This window comes from Cottoperca gobio, unplaced genomic scaffold (assembly GCF_900634415.1).
Source record: "Cottoperca gobio unplaced genomic scaffold, fCotGob3.1 fCotGob3_158arrow_ctg1, whole genome shotgun sequence".
NCBI lineage: Eukaryota > Metazoa > Chordata > Actinopteri > Perciformes > Bovichtidae > Cottoperca > Cottoperca gobio.
In genome coordinates, this window is record NW_021166815.1 from 411302 (window position 1) to 429738 (window position 18437).

The 18437-nt window shown below is 42.8% G+C and overlaps 2 protein-coding genes across 2 annotated transcripts in view; both read right to left on the reverse strand.

Annotated features, from left to right (window-relative positions):
- Positions 1-5084, reverse strand: part of ints3 (integrator complex subunit 3) — a 5553-nt gene extending 469 nt beyond the window's left edge. The window contains exons 1-5 of the mRNA XM_029426344.1: positions 4752-5084; positions 2161-2244; positions 767-850; positions 531-644; positions 301-408 (exon numbers count right to left, since the gene is read on the reverse strand). Of these exons, the coding sequence (XP_029282204.1) occupies positions 301-408; positions 531-644; positions 767-850; positions 2161-2244; positions 4752-4835 (474 nt within the window). The 5' untranslated portion in view covers positions 4836-5084. The remainder of the gene's footprint in view (positions 1-300; positions 409-530; positions 645-766; positions 851-2160; positions 2245-4751) is intronic.
- Positions 5085-6609: 1525 nt separating this feature from the next.
- Positions 6610-18437, reverse strand: part of npr1a (natriuretic peptide receptor 1a) — a 38020-nt gene continuing 26192 nt past the window's right edge. Inside the window, 8 exon segments of the mRNA XM_029426346.1 lie at positions 6610-8406; positions 8549-8647; positions 8953-9127; positions 9368-9436; positions 10932-11055; positions 11133-11279; positions 11753-11889; positions 11891-11922. Of these exon segments, the coding sequence (XP_029282206.1) occupies positions 8261-8406; positions 8549-8647; positions 8953-9127; positions 9368-9436; positions 10932-11055; positions 11133-11279; positions 11753-11889; positions 11891-11922 (929 nt within the window). The 3' untranslated portion in view covers positions 6610-8260.

The following is an 18437-nucleotide window of genomic DNA, read 5'->3' on the forward strand; positions in this document are numbered from 1 at the left end:
TATATTATATATATATATTATATATATATATATTATTATATATCATAATATATATTATATATATATATCTATATATATCTATATCATAAATAATCTCCCTCCTCCTCTCTATCTAGATCTCTATCTCATTATACATCTCTCTCTCCTCTTCTTACCCCTCTCTCTCTATATCTCTCTCTCTCTCTATTCTATCTCTATCTATCTCTCTTCTATCTATATTATCCCTTCCCTCTCTTCATTCTCTCCCCACTACCCCCCCCCCCACACACACACACACACACACACACACACACCACACACATTGATTATGTCCTGACCTGCGATCTGTTTGAGCAGCGTCATGACGACTCCGTCAGCTCCCATATCACTACATCCGCTCTTCACCAGTTCTTTGATCAGCCACACCAGCTGCGCACACATTAAAGGTCATTTAAGAACTGAATACCGATAACGTTGTTGAAAATCGTGATAACAATATAACTTGCTATAACAGATAGTAATGGCTACTGTGCTAAACTCCACACGTTTACCTGCGTTCTGGGGACATCCTGCAGCTTGAGGAACTTCTCCATCAGGATCTGGTTGATCTTCACCAAAATGATGTTCATCCCATCTCTGTTGAGCAGAGTCAGGTCTCTGTAACACTGTCTCACACACACACACACACACACACACACACACACACACACACACACACACACACGATGTCACGGTGATGGCACGGTGATGTCACACATTAATAATGGCGGCAGCGGCGGCGTCTCACCCTCTGGGCCTGGGCCGACTCTGTGAGCACCAGAGAGAACAGACCCAGACAAACCTCCTCGTGCTGCTGCGGGCCTTTACACACCTGCAGGACAGGTAAGTCTCTTAGTTACTGAAGGGATGGAGATGGCTCAGTTCCAGTCGGTCATGCTCTGTTCACACCAAACGTAAAGGAAATCTTCGCCTCATGCAAGTCTGACCGCGGTATCATTTGTGTTTGTACCTGCAGCTGAATTAATGTGGTTCACTGCAGCAGTATGAACCAAACTAAACAGATCCATCTGTGATTTAATCACAATAAAGGATCAACAGGAAGCAGATCCATCAGGATCAGTGAGCAGAGTTCCTGCTGTCAGCTCTGCAAGATGCTGGTTTGGTTGATCAAGCTAACAGTGTAGCTCCATCATCTGAATGAGGCATGAACACGTTTCTACACACACACACACACACACACACACATATCTACACACACATATCTACACACACACACATATCTACACACATATCTACACACACACACACACACATATCTACACACACATACATATCTACACACACATATCTACACACACACACACATATCTACACACACATATCTACACACGCACATCTACACACACACACACACACACATATCTACACACACATATCTACACACACACACACACACATATCTACACACACACATACACACATATCTACACACACACACATATCTACACACGCACATATCTACATACACATATCTACACACATATCTACACACACACATATCTACACACACACACACACATATCTACACACACACACACACATAGCTATACACACATATATCTACACACACACACACACACATCTACACACACATATCTACACACACACACATATCTACACACACACACATATCTACACACACACATATCTACACACACACACATATCTACACACACACACACATATCTACACACACACACACACACATATCTACACACACACACACACATCTACACACACACACATATCTACACACACACACAGCTATACACACATATATCTACACACACACACACACACATCTACACACACATATCTACACACACACACATATCTACACACACACACATATCTACACACACACATATCTACACACACACACACATATCTACACACACACACACATATCTACACACACACACACACACACACACACACATATCTAACACACATATACGTTTGTTGTGAACACAGTATAAGCCTTGTAGTATTTATATCATGATCCTGTCTAACAGCTAACTCAGGTATAAGACTTATGTGTGGTATTAGCAGCAGTATTAGTCGCAGTACTTGCAGTACTTACAGTATTACAGTACTGCAGTATTACAGTGTGTATCTTACGTTGGCGGTGAGCGCGTCGTTGGCCTCTCTCTCCGACAGCCCGTTTGTTAACGCCTGGACGATTCCTACACATCGCTCCAACCTCTGGAAACACATAAATAGACAGTGTTTATACTTTACATCATTTAATTTATCCGAGTAGATCAGCATCTCTACGCACGTTATCCCGAAAGTTAGGAGTCGAACCCACTTAAAGATACGATGAAACTAGTTAGTGCGAAACTAAAGCTGCATCGGAGTTTGGATGCACCGCGGAGACGTAAGCTTCTTCTTAGTGACTCCGGCATCAAGTCCACACGAATCAAAACACTGTTTTCACTTTCTGTAGTCAATTACTGAAAAACACTAAGACGGCTAAAATAGCAAACATTAATAACCACAGCAGAAAGCTGCATGAACCAACACAAAGTATACTTTTACTATATTCTGCTGAAAATACTTAGATTCTTTTACTTCCGTAAGGGTTTGAATACTTGCAGTGGAGTGTTGTCACAGTCTGGTATTAGATCTTTACTGCAGTAGAGAACTATGGACGACACAATCTGCCTTTTCTGTTAAAGCCATTTAATGGAATAAGTTCCCCGACATCTGAAAATTTGCACACATTTCCATGTTTTCCCCACGTGAGGTTAACATTTTTTATTTTAAGCAACCAGTCCAGTCAGGTGTGAGTGAGTAGTACATGTGACAGGGCTTTGCTCTTTCTGAATGAAAGATGAATGCATTTTGTAAATGGTCCCTGATATAACTAAATGTAATAAACTAAAGTGAACATTGTGTAACACATCTCCTGACCAACAGTATTGCTTTTCATTCAGATTTTTAGTATTTTCCTCTCACACCGTGATGTTTTATTGTTGCCTTTATTTGATTTGTTGTTATGGATCCTCTTCTTCAGTGTTTGACTTTATAAACTGTACGGTTTGTGCTGCAGCTGCACGGTAAACAATAAATATAAATGTATAGACAATTAAAACACAGAACAACAGAAGCCCCTGATTGATAGACGGAATCGGAGTTTCGGGCTTCCGGTGGAATCGCAATGCATGCTGGGTGGTGGCGGGCGTAGAAAAGTGAGCACCAACTCTACAAGGGAAATCTTCATTTCATGCAAGTAAACCAACAAATAATTCCCTGATCCTGAACTCGACCTGGGGTGTGTAGTCTATCTACTATTTATATATTGACAAATGTACTTTCTATATATTGAGTTTTATAATAATGAACAAACACAAGTTAGGTATATATTTATAAAAGCTTACCCTGCAACACAACTGCAATCAGCACTTATGATATCGTCAGTTTTCTTGACTGCTCAGATCCATGCCGAATGTGGCGTGTGGGAAACTTTCATTGAATGAGAACATTTTGCTTTCAAAAAGCAAAACTCAGAATCTGCGAGAGGATTGAAAGATATTTGTTTCAACCAGCCAGAGTCAAACAGTCTAAATGCTTTGCCTTCTTTGTATTCGTTCAAAGTTTGTTTATGAAACTCGATATGGTTCCCTGGGTGGTCAGACATTAAAAATAATGTTATATCGCTGAGGTATATCGGCGGCCAAGAAGTCATGCTGTTGTTTTCATTGACCCAGCCATCCTGCAGTATCAAGGGATCAGGCACTGAAACGCCACTCGGCATAACCAAAAGCTTCGTCTTTTCTTTTTCTGTGATTGAAAGTCTTTCGTTAGCTGTTGGTTGCTCCTCAATGCCCATCTCTGATGCAGCAAACACCCTGGCAATAAGCTCCAGTTCTGTTCCTGAAACCTTTAAATTCCGCTTGTGGCAAAATACTTTTAAAGCTTCAACTTTCCACATCTGAACCTCATCATAAGAAAGGAGTTCAGAACTCATTGTAGAGCAGTAGGTTTGTTTACAACACGCTTGAAGAATAAGCTAAATACAATGTAAACACGTAGAGAAGAAATCCAATATGGCGGCCCTTGTAGAGTTGGTGCTCACTTTTCTACGCTCACCACCCCAGCATGCATTGCGATTCCACCGGAAGCCCGAAACTCCGATTCCATCTATTAATAAGAGTTAACAGGACATCCTGTTGATGGGTTACTAATTAACTTATTTTATAACTGTTGGTTCTGATCTTAGGGTTTCTGTATCTGTGTCAGGGGGTGAGTGTAAATAAAGGTTATTTGAATGTGATAAAGCAGCACATTAAACCACCATCATCACTACCTCTGACATGTGAAACACGGCGCATGCGTATGTCACTTCTTGGTCCCATCCATGTTTACGTAAAATTAGCATCATGCTAGGCTAACTGTCCGTCAGCTGTGTGACTTCATATCCGCGCTGTGGCGTTTTTCAGGGGACACACACACCGTGAACGCCCCTCAGCTGCCCTCTCCCCCCAACACCGTGGGATCAAACCCCCGACACATTGTTTACACACAGCACCGTGCGGCTCTGCTAAGCTAACGATGCTAGCCATGCTAACTAGCCTGCGAGTCCCGTCCCGTTTCTTTGTACCCGCTGCTTGTTTTATAAACTGCTCACAAACTAAGATAAACCCGTTCTAGCCGGGTCTGTCCCGTGTTATATGTGCTCTCTGTGCCATTAACACGGGTCAGCCTACCTCCTCCAGCTCGTCTTTAGCGTCCAGCTGGGTGGACACCAGTAGCCGGCCCTGCGGCTTCGCCTTCGCCGGTGCAGCCTCCATCTGCTCCCGCCGCGCCTCGCCAGGCCCCGCGGAGCTGCGAAGGACCGGGACTCCGGGTTCAGGGGGGGGTTATAACTGTTTCTGCCGGTGTACCGGAGAGTCTGCTGCTCCTGTCAGTGTCGGAGCCTCCGTGTGAGACGGTTCACTCGGTATTGGGGTGTTTTTAAAACTTATTTCGGGCTGCTCTCACTCTCAGTCCCGCTCTGTATCCCCGTCCGACACGGCAACATAACGGACATCCGCACCGAGCGAGCGAGGGCCTACTGACCAATCAGAACACAGAGAGCTCTGAGTGACGTACTGATGGACCAATGACAGCAGAGGAAATCTGGAGCCAATCCCAGGCCTGCTGTACTGAACATTTATAACATGTTTATAGATAACAAATACACGTTTATGAATAAATACATAAACAATTTATAAATAACACACATATTTACAAATAACAGACATGTGTTAGTTTTTGTCCTGAATATATATATATATATATTGTATAATATATTATTTGTAAACACTTCTTCATTGTGTCCATGACAAAGTCTTATATGTCCAGAAATTAAAAAGCCATAATTAGTGAATTATTAAATGGGGTTTGGTTTGACTTAACTATCACATTGTGTTTTGTTTTAGTTTAAAGTATAAATCAGATTTATCTTGTAGCCTCCTCACACACACAAAGTGAACCATCACTTGGGAATTCTTTAGTTTTTAATTGTTCCATCCGTCTGTGTTTACGCAGAAGACATTTAGCAAGTGTCCCATCAGATAATAAGTGTAATAGCTGTAATAACTCTTCTATTTGAGCTGCCATTGTTAAAAACTTCCAGATGTTGGCCTCCGCCAGGGCTGCGCTTTATCACCAATCCTGTTTGTGATGTTCACGGACAGGATATCGAGGCGTAGTCGTGGAGGAGAGGGGTTGCAGTTCGGTGACCTGAGGATCTCATCGCTGCTCTTTGCAGATGATGTGGTCCTTATGGCATCATCGGTCTGTGACCTTCAACAGTCACTGGATCGGTTCGCAGCAGAATGTGAAGCGGTTGGGATGAGGATCAGCACCTCCAAATCTGAGCCATGGCTCTCAGCAGGAAACCGGTGGATTGCCTACTCCGGGTAGGGAATGAGCCATTACCCCAAGTGAAGGAGTTCAAGTACCTCGGGGTCTTGTTCGCGAGTGAGGGGACGATGGAGCCAGAGATTGGCCGGAGAATCAGAGCAATGGGGGGGTACTGCATTCGCTTTACCGCACCGTTGTGACGAAGAGAGAGCTGAGCCAGAAGGCAAAGCTCTCAATATACCGGTCGATCTTTGTTCCTACCCTCACCTATGGTCATGAAGGTCATGACCCAAAGAACCAAATCACGGGTACAAGCGGCCAAAATGGGTTTTCTCTTTTTTCTGGAGGATGTGGCCCGGAGAAGGGAAGTTTGGGGTTCACTACTGGAGCTGCTGCCACCGCGACTTGACCCCGGATAAGAGGTAGTCGATGGATGGAACTTCCTGATGTTTGGAGTTTTAATAAAGTTGGCAACGTGGGATTATTTCCTGTCGTATTTATTTTGACGCTTCACTTGCAGAGCTGCAAGTTTCTTTAAAATATCCGAGATATTGAGCCAAATTTCTGTTTTCCAAATGTAACCCCTGCGCATTTCTGAGACTTTTAGAGTTGAACTCTGGGTATTGTAGTTTTAATTCCCACTTTATTTCACGATTCCTTACATTTCAGAATCAAGACGTTTTCTGTAAATTATTCAGTAAATTGTGACGAAAGAAATTCCAATTAAAACATTTTTAATAATTTACAGCAGCTAAACATACAAGAAACACAATCCAACATATATGGAGAATAAAGTAGTAATAAAGATGTTGATGTATTAAATATTAAATGCAGCTTTAATAACAATGACACGAAGAGAATAAAACACACACATGGTTTTTGTATTTACACGCTTAACTTCAAATTATTTATTTTTACAGTGAACACATTCGTCTCTTTGTTTTTTGGTGAAAAATCCTGAACTGCTTTAAATGATGTCAGATATAAACGACAAATCAGAGAGGAGGGTTTAACAGCTGACGTGACCTTTGACTTGAAGGACGAGCAGGTGTCGTGCCTCTCCGGGGAAAAGTTGTTTGAGAACCTAATCTTAAATCCCAACATTTAAATTCTGGTCAAAGTATGTTTTAACTTCGGAATGTTGTTTCCCAGGTGAGCTGAGGGTTTCTGCGTGTCTGAAGTCCCACAGTAACGTAGTCTAACCCTGTGTGTGTGTGGGGGGGGTATATATTTAATATAGTCTATATATATTTAGTACTGCTGTGGATCGGAGCGGCAGCAAAAAGTATTTAGCCACATAAAGAAAAGCGCCACATTTAGATGATTTTCACCTTTTTGTTTCAACTTATACAACTCAACTCAAGAGAGTGGAGAGGGTCCCCACCTTTAAGTTCCTGGGGGTTCATTATACACAGTGTATAATGTATAATGTATGATATACTCCAAAATAATCCAAAACAAAAATGTATATACACACTAGTGCTCATACCTCGGTTTTATATTTGTTGATCATAATATGTTTATATGTTGTTTTTAATCTAATAGGCGTATTACACATTTTCTTTACCTTGCTGTCAGACAGCCCTTCTAATGGGAGCTGAAGCCGTGAGCTATGTTAGCTATCTCTTCAAAGCCACCAGACTCCATTCACAAAAACATAATTTTACCTCTCAGAACACGACGCTGCTCATCAGTTGTTACTCCTTTCATCACTACGGATATGAGTGCATACAATCTCACTTCAAAACATCAGAACTATCTCTTTCAGTTATTTCCAAACTGAGCTAACGGTGTTTCAGCGAGTGCTACCTATACCTATATGTTCACACTATACAAGCGACCAACATGGAGTTATATTAAGAAAATATTTAATCGAAATGTGTTTCTGAAAACATTTTAAACAAATAAGTTGAATTCATTTAAGATCGATGATGGTAAATTAAAAAGTTTTTCGCCAAATCGCAAGAAGCTAAGCCCTCAAATCTTTGTAAATGAGGAGCGGCCAAAAGCGGAGCTCCCAGAATGCATTGCACAGCCGGTTAAATAACGAAGGTGAAGCGTGGAAATTACGCATTCTGTGGACCATCTCTTTGTTTTGCTGCACAGCTGCAGATTTTCACAGGACTTTTACAAACATAACGTTAAACTGAAAATATGTTTAACTAAATATATCGACATAGTGAATAATGTCAACAACAACCTGTTCTGTGATGTCAGTGAAGGATTGCAGATAAACAGACGATAGGAACACAAAGTTAATTCTGTATTCATATTGTTTAAGTGTATCATTCAGATTTCATTTCCACTCATAAAACTAAAATAATTTGTCTTTCTTGGAGCTCGCCGTGCAGACCCACGCCCCCCCCCCTCATGGCATCCCGTCCTCCCCCAGCAGCCAGAACGTCCTCAGGCGTCCCTTCCCCTTCATCTCCACCTCTCCTCTGAGCTGCAGCTGGAAGCAGCCGAACTCCTGCAGAACCTCCCAGGTCGCCTCCGACACGTGGATCCTCAGAGCTGCAAACACACAACAACAACAACAACAATATCAACGACAAGGACATAAATAACAACAAAATAAAATCAACAACAATATGTCAACAACAGACTGTGTGTGTGTGTGTGTGTGCGTGTGTGTCTGTGTGTGTGTGTGTGTTACCCTCTCCGTTGGACTCCATGCGTGACGCTGTGTTGACTGTGTCTCCAAACAGACAGTACCTGGGCATCTTCAGCCCAACCACACCTGCACACACTGGACCTACACACACACACACACACACACACACACACACACACACACACACACACACACACACACACACACACACACACACATATAACTATTGATACATTAATGTTAAAGATGGAGCTCATTTTAACTAAAGAAGATAGTTTCTGAATAAATTGCAGAGTGAATGCTGGTTGAAAAGTTGAAGCTGCACTGCTGGCTTTATAAGTTGAATAATACCCAGAATGCAGTTTATGCTACATTAAATCCTAACCACACACACACACACACACACACACACACACACACACACACACACACACACACACACTGACCGCTGTGTATGCCAATGCGTAGCAGGAGTTGTTGATTTTCTCGGTGTCGTATGCTGAAACTCTGTACGGCGTCCAGCAGGGCGAGGGACATCCGGGCAACCTCCCGCCCGTGGAGCTTCCCATTCCTCACCGGCAGGCCGGACACCACCATGTAGGCATCACCGATGGTCTCCACCTGGGGGCAGTACCGAGCCGCACAGGTGAGGGATCATCATTAAAAACGTTCACTTTTTAACATGGAGTTTGGTTCAGAGAGATGTTATTGACTTATAGGGGGAAACTGTTAGCTTTGCTTTGCGCAAAGAGTGGAAGCAGGAGGAAAATGCTAAATTAGCTTAGCACAAAGAGTGGAGTGGTGTGTAGTACAAGTCAACGGGCTGAGTCTCAGTAGGTTAAGTGTTGAGGAATGTTTTACCTTGTAAACATCAAAGTTGTCGATGATGGCATCGAAACAGGTGTAGAGGTCGTTTAACAAGGTCACCACCTGATGTAAAAAAACAAAAACACTTTATATCATTTATATTTGACCTGCGGTACTACCTGCTCACGCCACAAGATAGTGCCCTTCTACTGGGTTCTGCTGACTGGAGTGTTGTTCTACTAGGTTCTGCTGACTGGAGTGTTGTTCTACTAGGTTCTACTGACTGGAGTGTTGTTCTACTGGGTTCTGCTGACTGGAGTGTTGTTCTACTGAGTTTTGCTGACCTATAGTGTTGTTCTACTGGGTTCTGCTGACCTATAGTGTTGTTCTACTGGGTTCTGCTGACCTATAGTGTTGTTCTACTAGGTTCTGCTGACCTGTAGTGTTGTTCTACTAGGTTCTACTGACTGGAGTGTTGTTCTACTGGGTTCTGCTGACTGGAGTGTTGTTCTACTGAGTTTTGCTGACCTATAGTGTTGTTCTACTGAGTTTTGCTGACCTATAGTGTTGTTCTACTGGGTTCTGCTGACCTATAGTGTTGTTCTACTAGGATCTGCTGACCTGTAGTGTTGGTCTACTAGGTTCTGCTGACTGGAGTGTTGTTCTACTGGGTTCTGCTGACCTATAGTGTTGTTCTACTGGGTTCTGCTGACCTATAATGTTGTTCTACTAGGTTCTGCTGACTGGAGTGTTGTTCTACTGAGTTCTACTGACCTATAGTGTTGTTCTACTGAGTTCTACTGACCTATAGTATTGTTCTACTGAGTTCTGCTGACCTGTAGTGTTGTTCTACTGAGTTCTGCTGACCTATAGTGTTGTTCTACTCGGTTATGTTGACCTGTAGTGTTGTTCTACTCGGTTCTGTTGACTTGTAGTGTTGTTCTACTCGCTCCTGTTGACCTATAGTGTTGTTCTACTGGGTTCTGCTGACTGGAGTGTTGTTCTACTGAGTTCTGCTGACCTATGGTGTTGTTCTATTCGGTTCTGTTGACCTATAGTGTTGTTCTACTGGGTTCTGCTGACCTGTAGTCTTGTTCTACTGAGTTCTGTTGACCTGTAGTGTTGTTCTACTGTGTTCTACTGACCTGTCTGTAGTGTTGTTCTACTGGGTTCTGCTGACCTGTAGTGTTGTTCTACTGAGTTCTGCTGACCTGTAGTGTTGTTCTACTGAGTTCTACTCACCTGTCTGTAGTGTTGTTCTACTAGGTTCTGCTGACCTGTAGTCTTGTTCTACTGGGTTCTGCTGACCTGTAGTGTTGTTCTACTGGGTTCTGCTGACCTGTAGTGTTGTTCTACTGGGTTCTGCTGACCTGTAGTGTTGTTCTACTGGGTTCTGCTGACCTGTAGTGTTGTTCTACTGAGTTCTGCTGACCTGTAGTGTTGTTCTACTGAGTTCTGCTGACCTGTAGTGTTGTTATACTGAGTGCTGCTGACCTGTAGTGTTGTTCTACTGGGTTCTGCTGACCTGTAGTGTTGTTCTACTGGGTTCTGCTGACCTGTAGTGTTGTTCTACTGAGTTCTGCTGACCTGTAGTGTTGTTCTACTGAGTTCTTCTGACCTGTAGTGGCGTGCTCTCAGCAGACAGGGCGGTGAAGCCGATGATGTCACTGAAGTAAATAGTGACAGAGTCGAAAGCTTCGGCCTGAACCGTCTCTCCTCGTTTCAACTGCTCTGCTACTGAACTGAAACACAATACCATCAATTAGTATTACTGCAGTATTATGTAGTATTACAGTATTACAGCAGCAGGTATATTTACTGTGGTAGTATCTGGTACAGCAGTGCTTCAGCTTTGCGTTTCTCTTCATGATACGCGTGCGTTCGTTCCTCCACCAGCTCCTCCAGGTTGTTGGCGTACTGCTCCATACGGGACAACAGGTTGTCCAGGATGTTTGATCCATAACCCCTAAACAGGAGGAGACAGACAGGAGGACAGACAGATAGACAGACAGACAGGAGGACAGACAGACAGGAGGACAGACAGACAGGAGGGCAGACAGACAGGAGGACAGACAGACATGAGGGCAGACAGACAGGAGGACAGACAGGAGGGCAGGCAGACAGGAGGACAGACAGACAGCACGACAGACAGGAGGACAGCAGGACAGACAGGAGGATAGACAGATAGAGAGGAGGACAGACAGACATGAGGGCAGACAGACAGCAGGACAGACAGGAGGACAGACAGAGTGAGACAGGGTGTTTCTCAAAGTCAAGGATCCTTAAACGGCTGAATTTCTGCTACGTCATCAAATTAATTTCGAAGGATTTAAATGATCTGAGGTGATGTTATTTCTTACTGTCAGTAAAACCTTTGAGTCTGTTTATATTGTTTTGACACTACCCCCCCCCCCCTCACATGTACCCCACCCCCCTTACCTGTGCTGCTTCCTCAGCAGGATCTTGATGCCGCTGAAGTCGGGCCGCTCCCCTGGCTCTTCGCTCCAGCAGCGCTGCATCAGGACGCCCAGCTCCTCGCTGTGACTGTGGAAGCAGAGCGAAGGACGCAGGGGGGGGGGCACCGCCATGCCGCACCGCCATGACAATCTCTGGGGGGGGAACATCATCAGCATCACATTTGGACCATTACACATTTGTACGACGTTAAAAAATACAATCCAGAATAAAATCCAAATTATTATTCAAATGTAAATTATAATTACAATCTATTAAAGTAGTAAAATTATTATTAAAGTTTATTGCATGTTTATTCAAATCTATTAAATTATTATTAAAGTCTATTATTGAAATACTAAAATATTATTATGGTCTATTAATTTTGTTTTTTTATTATCATTATTTTTATTAAAAGTATTATTAAAATATATGAAATTAGTATTCACATCTGCTGATGATCTGCTCTTGTGTGTCCGGCTCAGTTTATTCAGCAGAATTCGATCCTGCTGATCTTTGTTGCCTTCATCTTTGTTTTTCTCCTCCAGGTGTTTGTCTCTGTCGACCAATCAGGATGCACCTTATTCTGCTGATGTCATCACTGGAACCTGACTTGGTCACTTGACGTCAGGGTTCCTCCAGCAATATTTTATATTTTATTTTAAATTGTTTCTACATTGAATGTTCAATAAAGAAAGTAATGATTACATTTGCTGTTATATCGCAGATCCAAGCAGATACCTTCGAACATTTGTAAATGTTTAATGTTACACCAGTTTCAGTGGGTTCATATGTTTGTATTTTAATTCTTCTCTTTCTGTCTTTAGTTTTTACCTCTTTGTTCTACGTTCCCTGAAGATTATTATTGTTATTGTTATAATTAGAAAATGTATTGTTCAAATACAATAACAGTTATTGTGCTGATGAAAGCTGTGAAACACACACAGTGTATATATATATATATATATATATATATATATATATATATATATATATATATATATATATATATATATATATATATATATACTGTAATATACTGAGGAAATAATAAACCTTTTTACCTCACTAAATTGATCTGACAGCTTTACAAATTAATTAAAAATCAAATAAATGAAGTATTATTGCAGATTAAACTACCAGCAGTATTAAAGTCATTAACATGAGCTCCATCTTGACCAGTTGAACATTAAAGTGATGAACACATGTATGCATCAATAATTATAAAACATTAAAATATATAATTCTGCAGAATGAGAACTTTTACTCTTTTTTTACAATGATAATTTAAAGTCTGCATCACTTCCTGTTTCTCAGCGATGCAGCAGAGCTCGCCGAATACCACATGTGCAGAGTGTGAACTGATGAATGAATGAACAACACGCTGAAGTATATACTTTAAGTAAAAGTCCTCATTCTGCAGAATAATATATATTATTGTATTATAATTATTGATGGATTAATGTGTTCATCACTTTCATGTTCAGCTGCTAATAATGACTTTATATACTACTGGTAGTTTAATCAGTAATATTACATCATTTATTAACTGATTGAAAATACATGTACTTAGCTACTTTATACAGACCGTACCTCGACCATAAATCAACGTTTAACCCAACGTTTAACATTTAATAAGTTTCCTCTTATTATGGAGACCTGATTTGGTTCATTGTGGGGACCTGTTTTGGTTTGTTGTGAGGACCTGATTTGGTTTGTTGTGGGGACCTGATTTGGTTTGTTGTGGGGACCTGATTTGGTTTGTTGCGAGGACCTGATTCTGTTTGTTGCGAGGACCTGATTTGGTTTGTTGTGGGGACCTCATTCTGTTTTTGTTGCGAGGACAGGATTCGGTTTGTTGCGAGAACCTGATTTGGTTCATTGTGGAGACCTGATTTGGTTCGTTGTGAAAACATGATTCGGTTTATTGCGAGGACATGATTCGTTTTTTTTTGCGAGGACATGATTCGGTTTGTTGTGGGGACCTGTTTTGGTTTGTTGTGGGGGACCTGATTTGGTTCATTGTAGGGGACCTGATTTGGTTTGTTGTGGTGACCTGTTTTGGTTTGTTGTGGGGACCTGTTTTGGTTTGTTGCGAGAACCTGATTCTGTTTGTTGGGAGGACATGATTCGGTTTGTTGCGAGGAGCTGATTTGGCTTGTTGTGGGGGACCTCATTGTGTTTGTTGCGAGGACATGATTCGGTTTATTGCGAGAACCTGATTCTGTTTGTTGCGAGGACCTGATTCAGTTTATTGCGAGGATATGATTTTGTTTGTTGTGAGGACCTCATTTGATTTGTTGTGGGGGACCTGTTTTGATTTGTTGCGAGGACCTCATTCTGTTTATGCAAGGACCTGATTTGGTTTGTTGTGGGGACATGATTTGGTTTGTTGTGGGGGACCTGATTTGGTTCATTGTAGGGGACCTGATTTGGTTTGTTGTGGTGACCTGTTTTGGTTTGTTGTGGGGACCTGTTTTGGTTTGTTGCGAGAACCTGATTCTGTTTGTTGGGAGGACATGATTCGGTTTGTTGCGAGGACATGATTCGGTTTGTTGCGAGGACCTGATTTTTAGTTTGTTGTGGGGACCTCATTCTGTTTGTTGCGAGGACAGGATTTGGTTTGTTGCGAGAACCTGATTTGGTTCATTGTGGGGACCTGATTTGGTTTGTTGTGGTGACCTGTTTTGGTTTGTTGCGAGGACCTGATTCAGTTTATTGCGAGGATATGATTTTGTTTGTTGTGAGGACCTCATTTGATTTGTTGTGGGGGACCTGTTTTGATTTGTTGCGAGGACCTCATTCTGTTTATGCAAGGACCTGATTTGGTTTGTTGTGGGGACATGATTTGGTTTGTTGTGGGGGACCTGATTTGGTTCATTGTAGGGGACCTGATTTGGTTTGTTGTGGTGACCTGTTTTGGTTTGTTGTGGGGACCTGTTTTGGTTTGTTGCGAGAACCTGATTCTGTTTGTTGGGAGGACATGATTCGGTTTGTTGCGAGGACATGATTCGGTTTGTTGCGAGGACCTGATCTTTAGTTTGTTGTGGGGACCTCATTCTGTTTGTCGCGAGGGCAGGATTTGGTTTGTTGCGAGAACCTGATTTGGTTCATTGTGGGGACCTGATTTGGTTCGTTGTAAGGACCTGATTTGGTTTATTGCGAGGACATGATTTGGTTTGTTGTGGGGGACCTGTTTTGGTTTGTTGTGGGGACCTGTTTTGGTTTGTTGCGAGAACCTGATTCTGTTTGTTGGGAGGACATGATTCAGTTTGTTGCGAGGAGCTGATTTGGCTTGTTGTGGGGGACCTCATTGTGTTTGTTGCGAGGACATGATTCGGTTTATTGCGAGAACCTGATTCTGTTTGTTGCGAGGACCTGATTCAGTTTATTGCGAGGATATGATTTTGTTTGTTGTGAGGACCTCATTTGATTTGTTGTGGGGGACCTGTTTTGATTTGTTACGAGGACCTCATTCTGTTTATGCAAGGACCTGATTTGGTTTGTTGTGGGGACATGATTTGGTTTGTTGTGGGGGACCTGATTTGGTTCATTGTAGGGGACCTGATTTGGTTTGTTGTGGTGACCTGTTTTGGTTTGTTGTGGGGACCTGTTTTGGTTTGTTGCGAGAACCTGATTCTGTTTGTTGGGAGGACATGATTCGGTTTGTTGCGAGGACATGATTCGGTTTGTTGCGAGGACCTGATTTTTAGTTTGTTGTGGGGATCTCATTCTGTTTGTTGCGAGGACAGGATTTGGTTTGTTGCGAGAACCTGATTTGGTTCATTGTGGAGACCTGATTTGGTTCGTTGTGGGGGACCTGATTTGGTTCATTGTAGGGGACCTGATTTGGTTTGTTGTGGTGACCTGTTTTGGTTTGTTGTGGGGACATGTTTTGGTTTGTTGCGAGAACCTGATTCTGTTTTTTGGGAGGACATGATTCGGTTTGTTGCGAGGAGCTGATTTGGCTTGTTGTGGGGGACCTCATTGTGTTTGTTGCGAGGACATGATTCGGTTTATTGCGAGGACAGGATTCTGTTTGTTGCGAGGACATGATTCGGTTTATTGCGAGGACATGATTCCGTTTGTTGCATGGACATGATTCGGTTTGTTGCGAGGACCTGATTCGGTTCGTTGCAAGGACATGATTTGGTTTGTTGCGAGGACATGATTTGGTTTGTTGCGATAACCTGATTTGGTTCATTGTGGGGACCTGATTTGGTTCGTTACAAGGACCTGATTTGGTTTATTGCGAGGACATGATTTGGTTTGTTGTGGGGGACCTGATTTGGTTCATTGTAGGGGACCTGATTTGGTTTGTTGCGAGAACCTGATTCTGTTTGTTGCGAGGACCTGATTTGGTTTGTTGCGAGGACCTGATTTGGTTTGTTGTAGGGACCTGATTTGGTTTGTTGCGAGAACCTGATTCTGTTTGTTGCGAGGACATGATTCTGTTTGTTGCGAGGACATGATTCGGTTTATTGCGAGGACATGATTCGGTTTGTTGCGTGGACATGATTCGGTTTGTTGCGAGGACCTGATTCGGTTCGTTGCAAGGACATGATTTGGTTTGTTGCGAGGACATGATTCGGTTTGTTGCGAGGACCTGATTTTTAGTTTGTTGTGGGGACCTCATTCTGTTTGCCGCGAGGGCAGGATTTGGTTTGTTGCAAGAACCTGATTTGGTTCATTGTGGGGACCTGATTTGGTTCGTTGCAAGGACCTGATTTGGTTTATTGCGAGGACATGATTTGGTTTGTTGTGGGGGACCTGATTTGGTTCATTGTAGGGGACCTGATTTGGTTTGTTGTGGTGACCTGTTTTGGTTTGTTGTGGGGACCTGTTTTGGTTTGTTGCGAGAACCTGATTCTGTTTGTTGGGAGGACATGATTCGGTTTGTTGCGAGGAGCTGATTTGGCTTGTTGTGGGGGACCTCATTGTGTTTGTTGCGAGGACGTGATTCGGTTTATTGCGAGAACCTGATTCTGTTTGTTGCGAGGACCTGATTCAGTTTATTGCGAGGATATGATTTTGTTTGTTGTGAGGACCTCATTTGATTTGTTGTGGGGGACCTGTTTTGATTTGTTGCGAGGACCTCATTCTGTTTATGCAAGGACCTGATTTGGTTTGTTGTGGGGACATGATTTGGTTTGTTGTGGGGGACCTGATTTGGTTCATTGTAGGGGACCTGATTTGGTTTGTTGTGGTGACCTGTTTTGGTTTGTTGTGGGGACCTGTTTTGGTTTGTTGCGAGAACCTGATTCTGTTTGTTGGGAGGACATGATTCGGTTTGTTGCGAGGACATGATTCGGTTTGTTGCGAGGACCTGATTTTTAGTTTGTTGTGGGGACCTCATTCTGTTTGTTGCGAGGACAGGATTTGGTTTGTTGCGAGAACCTGATTTGGTTCATTGTGGAGACCTGATTTGGTTCGTTGTGGGGGACCTGATTTGGTTCATTGTAGGGGACCTGATTTGGTTTGTTGTGGTGACCTGTTTTGGTTTGTTGTGGGGACATGTTTTGGTTTGTTGCGAGAACCTGATTCTGTTTTTTGGGAGGACATGATTCGGTTTGTTGCGAGGAGCTGATTTGGCTTGTTGTGGGGGACCTCATTGTGTTTGTTGCGAGGACATGATTCGGTTTATTGCGAGGACATGATTCTGTTTGTTGCGAGGACATGATTCGGTTTATTGCGAGGACATGATTCCGTTTGTTGCATGGACATGATTCCGTTTGTTGCGAGGACCTGATTCGGTTCATTGCAAGGACATGATTTGGTTTGTTGCGAGGACATGATTTGGTTTGTTGCGAGAACCCGATTTGGTTCATTGTGGGGACCTGATTTGGTTCGTTACAAGGACCTGATTTGGTTTATTGCGAGGACATGATTTGGTTTGTTGTGGGGGACCTGATTTGGTTCATTGTAGGGGACCTGATTTGGTTTGTTGTGGTGACCTGTTTTGGTTTGTTGTGGGGACCTGTTTTGGTTTGTTGTGGGGGACCTGAGTTGGTTCATTGTAGGGGACCTGATTTGGTTTGTTGTGGGGCACTGTTTTGGTTTGTTGCGAGAACCTGATTCTGTTTGTTGCGAGGACATGATTCGGTTTGTTGCAAGGACCTGATTTGGTTTATTGCGAGGACATGATTTGGTTTGTTGTGGGGGACCTGATTTGATTCATTGTAGGGGACCTGATTTGGTTTGTTGTGGTGACCTATTTTGGTTTGTTGTGGGGACCTGTTTTGGTTTGTTGCGAGAACCTGATTCTGTTTGTTGCGAGGACATGATTTGGTTTGTTGCGAGAACCCGATTTGGTTCATTGTGGGGACCTGATTTGGTTCGTTACAAGGACCTGATTTGGTTTATTGCGAGGACATGATTTGGTTTGTTGTGGGGGACCTGATTTGGTTCATTGTAGGGGACCTGATTTGGTTTGTTGTGGTGACCTGTTTTGGTTTGTTGTGGGGACCTGTTTTGGTTTGTTGTGGGGGACCTGAGTTGGTTCATTGTAGGGGACCTGATTTGGTTTGTTGTGGGGCACTGTTTTGGTTTGTTGCGAGAACCTGATTCTGTTTGTTGCGAGGACATGATTCGGTTTGTTGCAAGGACCTGATTTGGTTTATTGCGAGGACATGATTTGGTTTGTTGTGGGGGACCTGATTTGATTCATTGT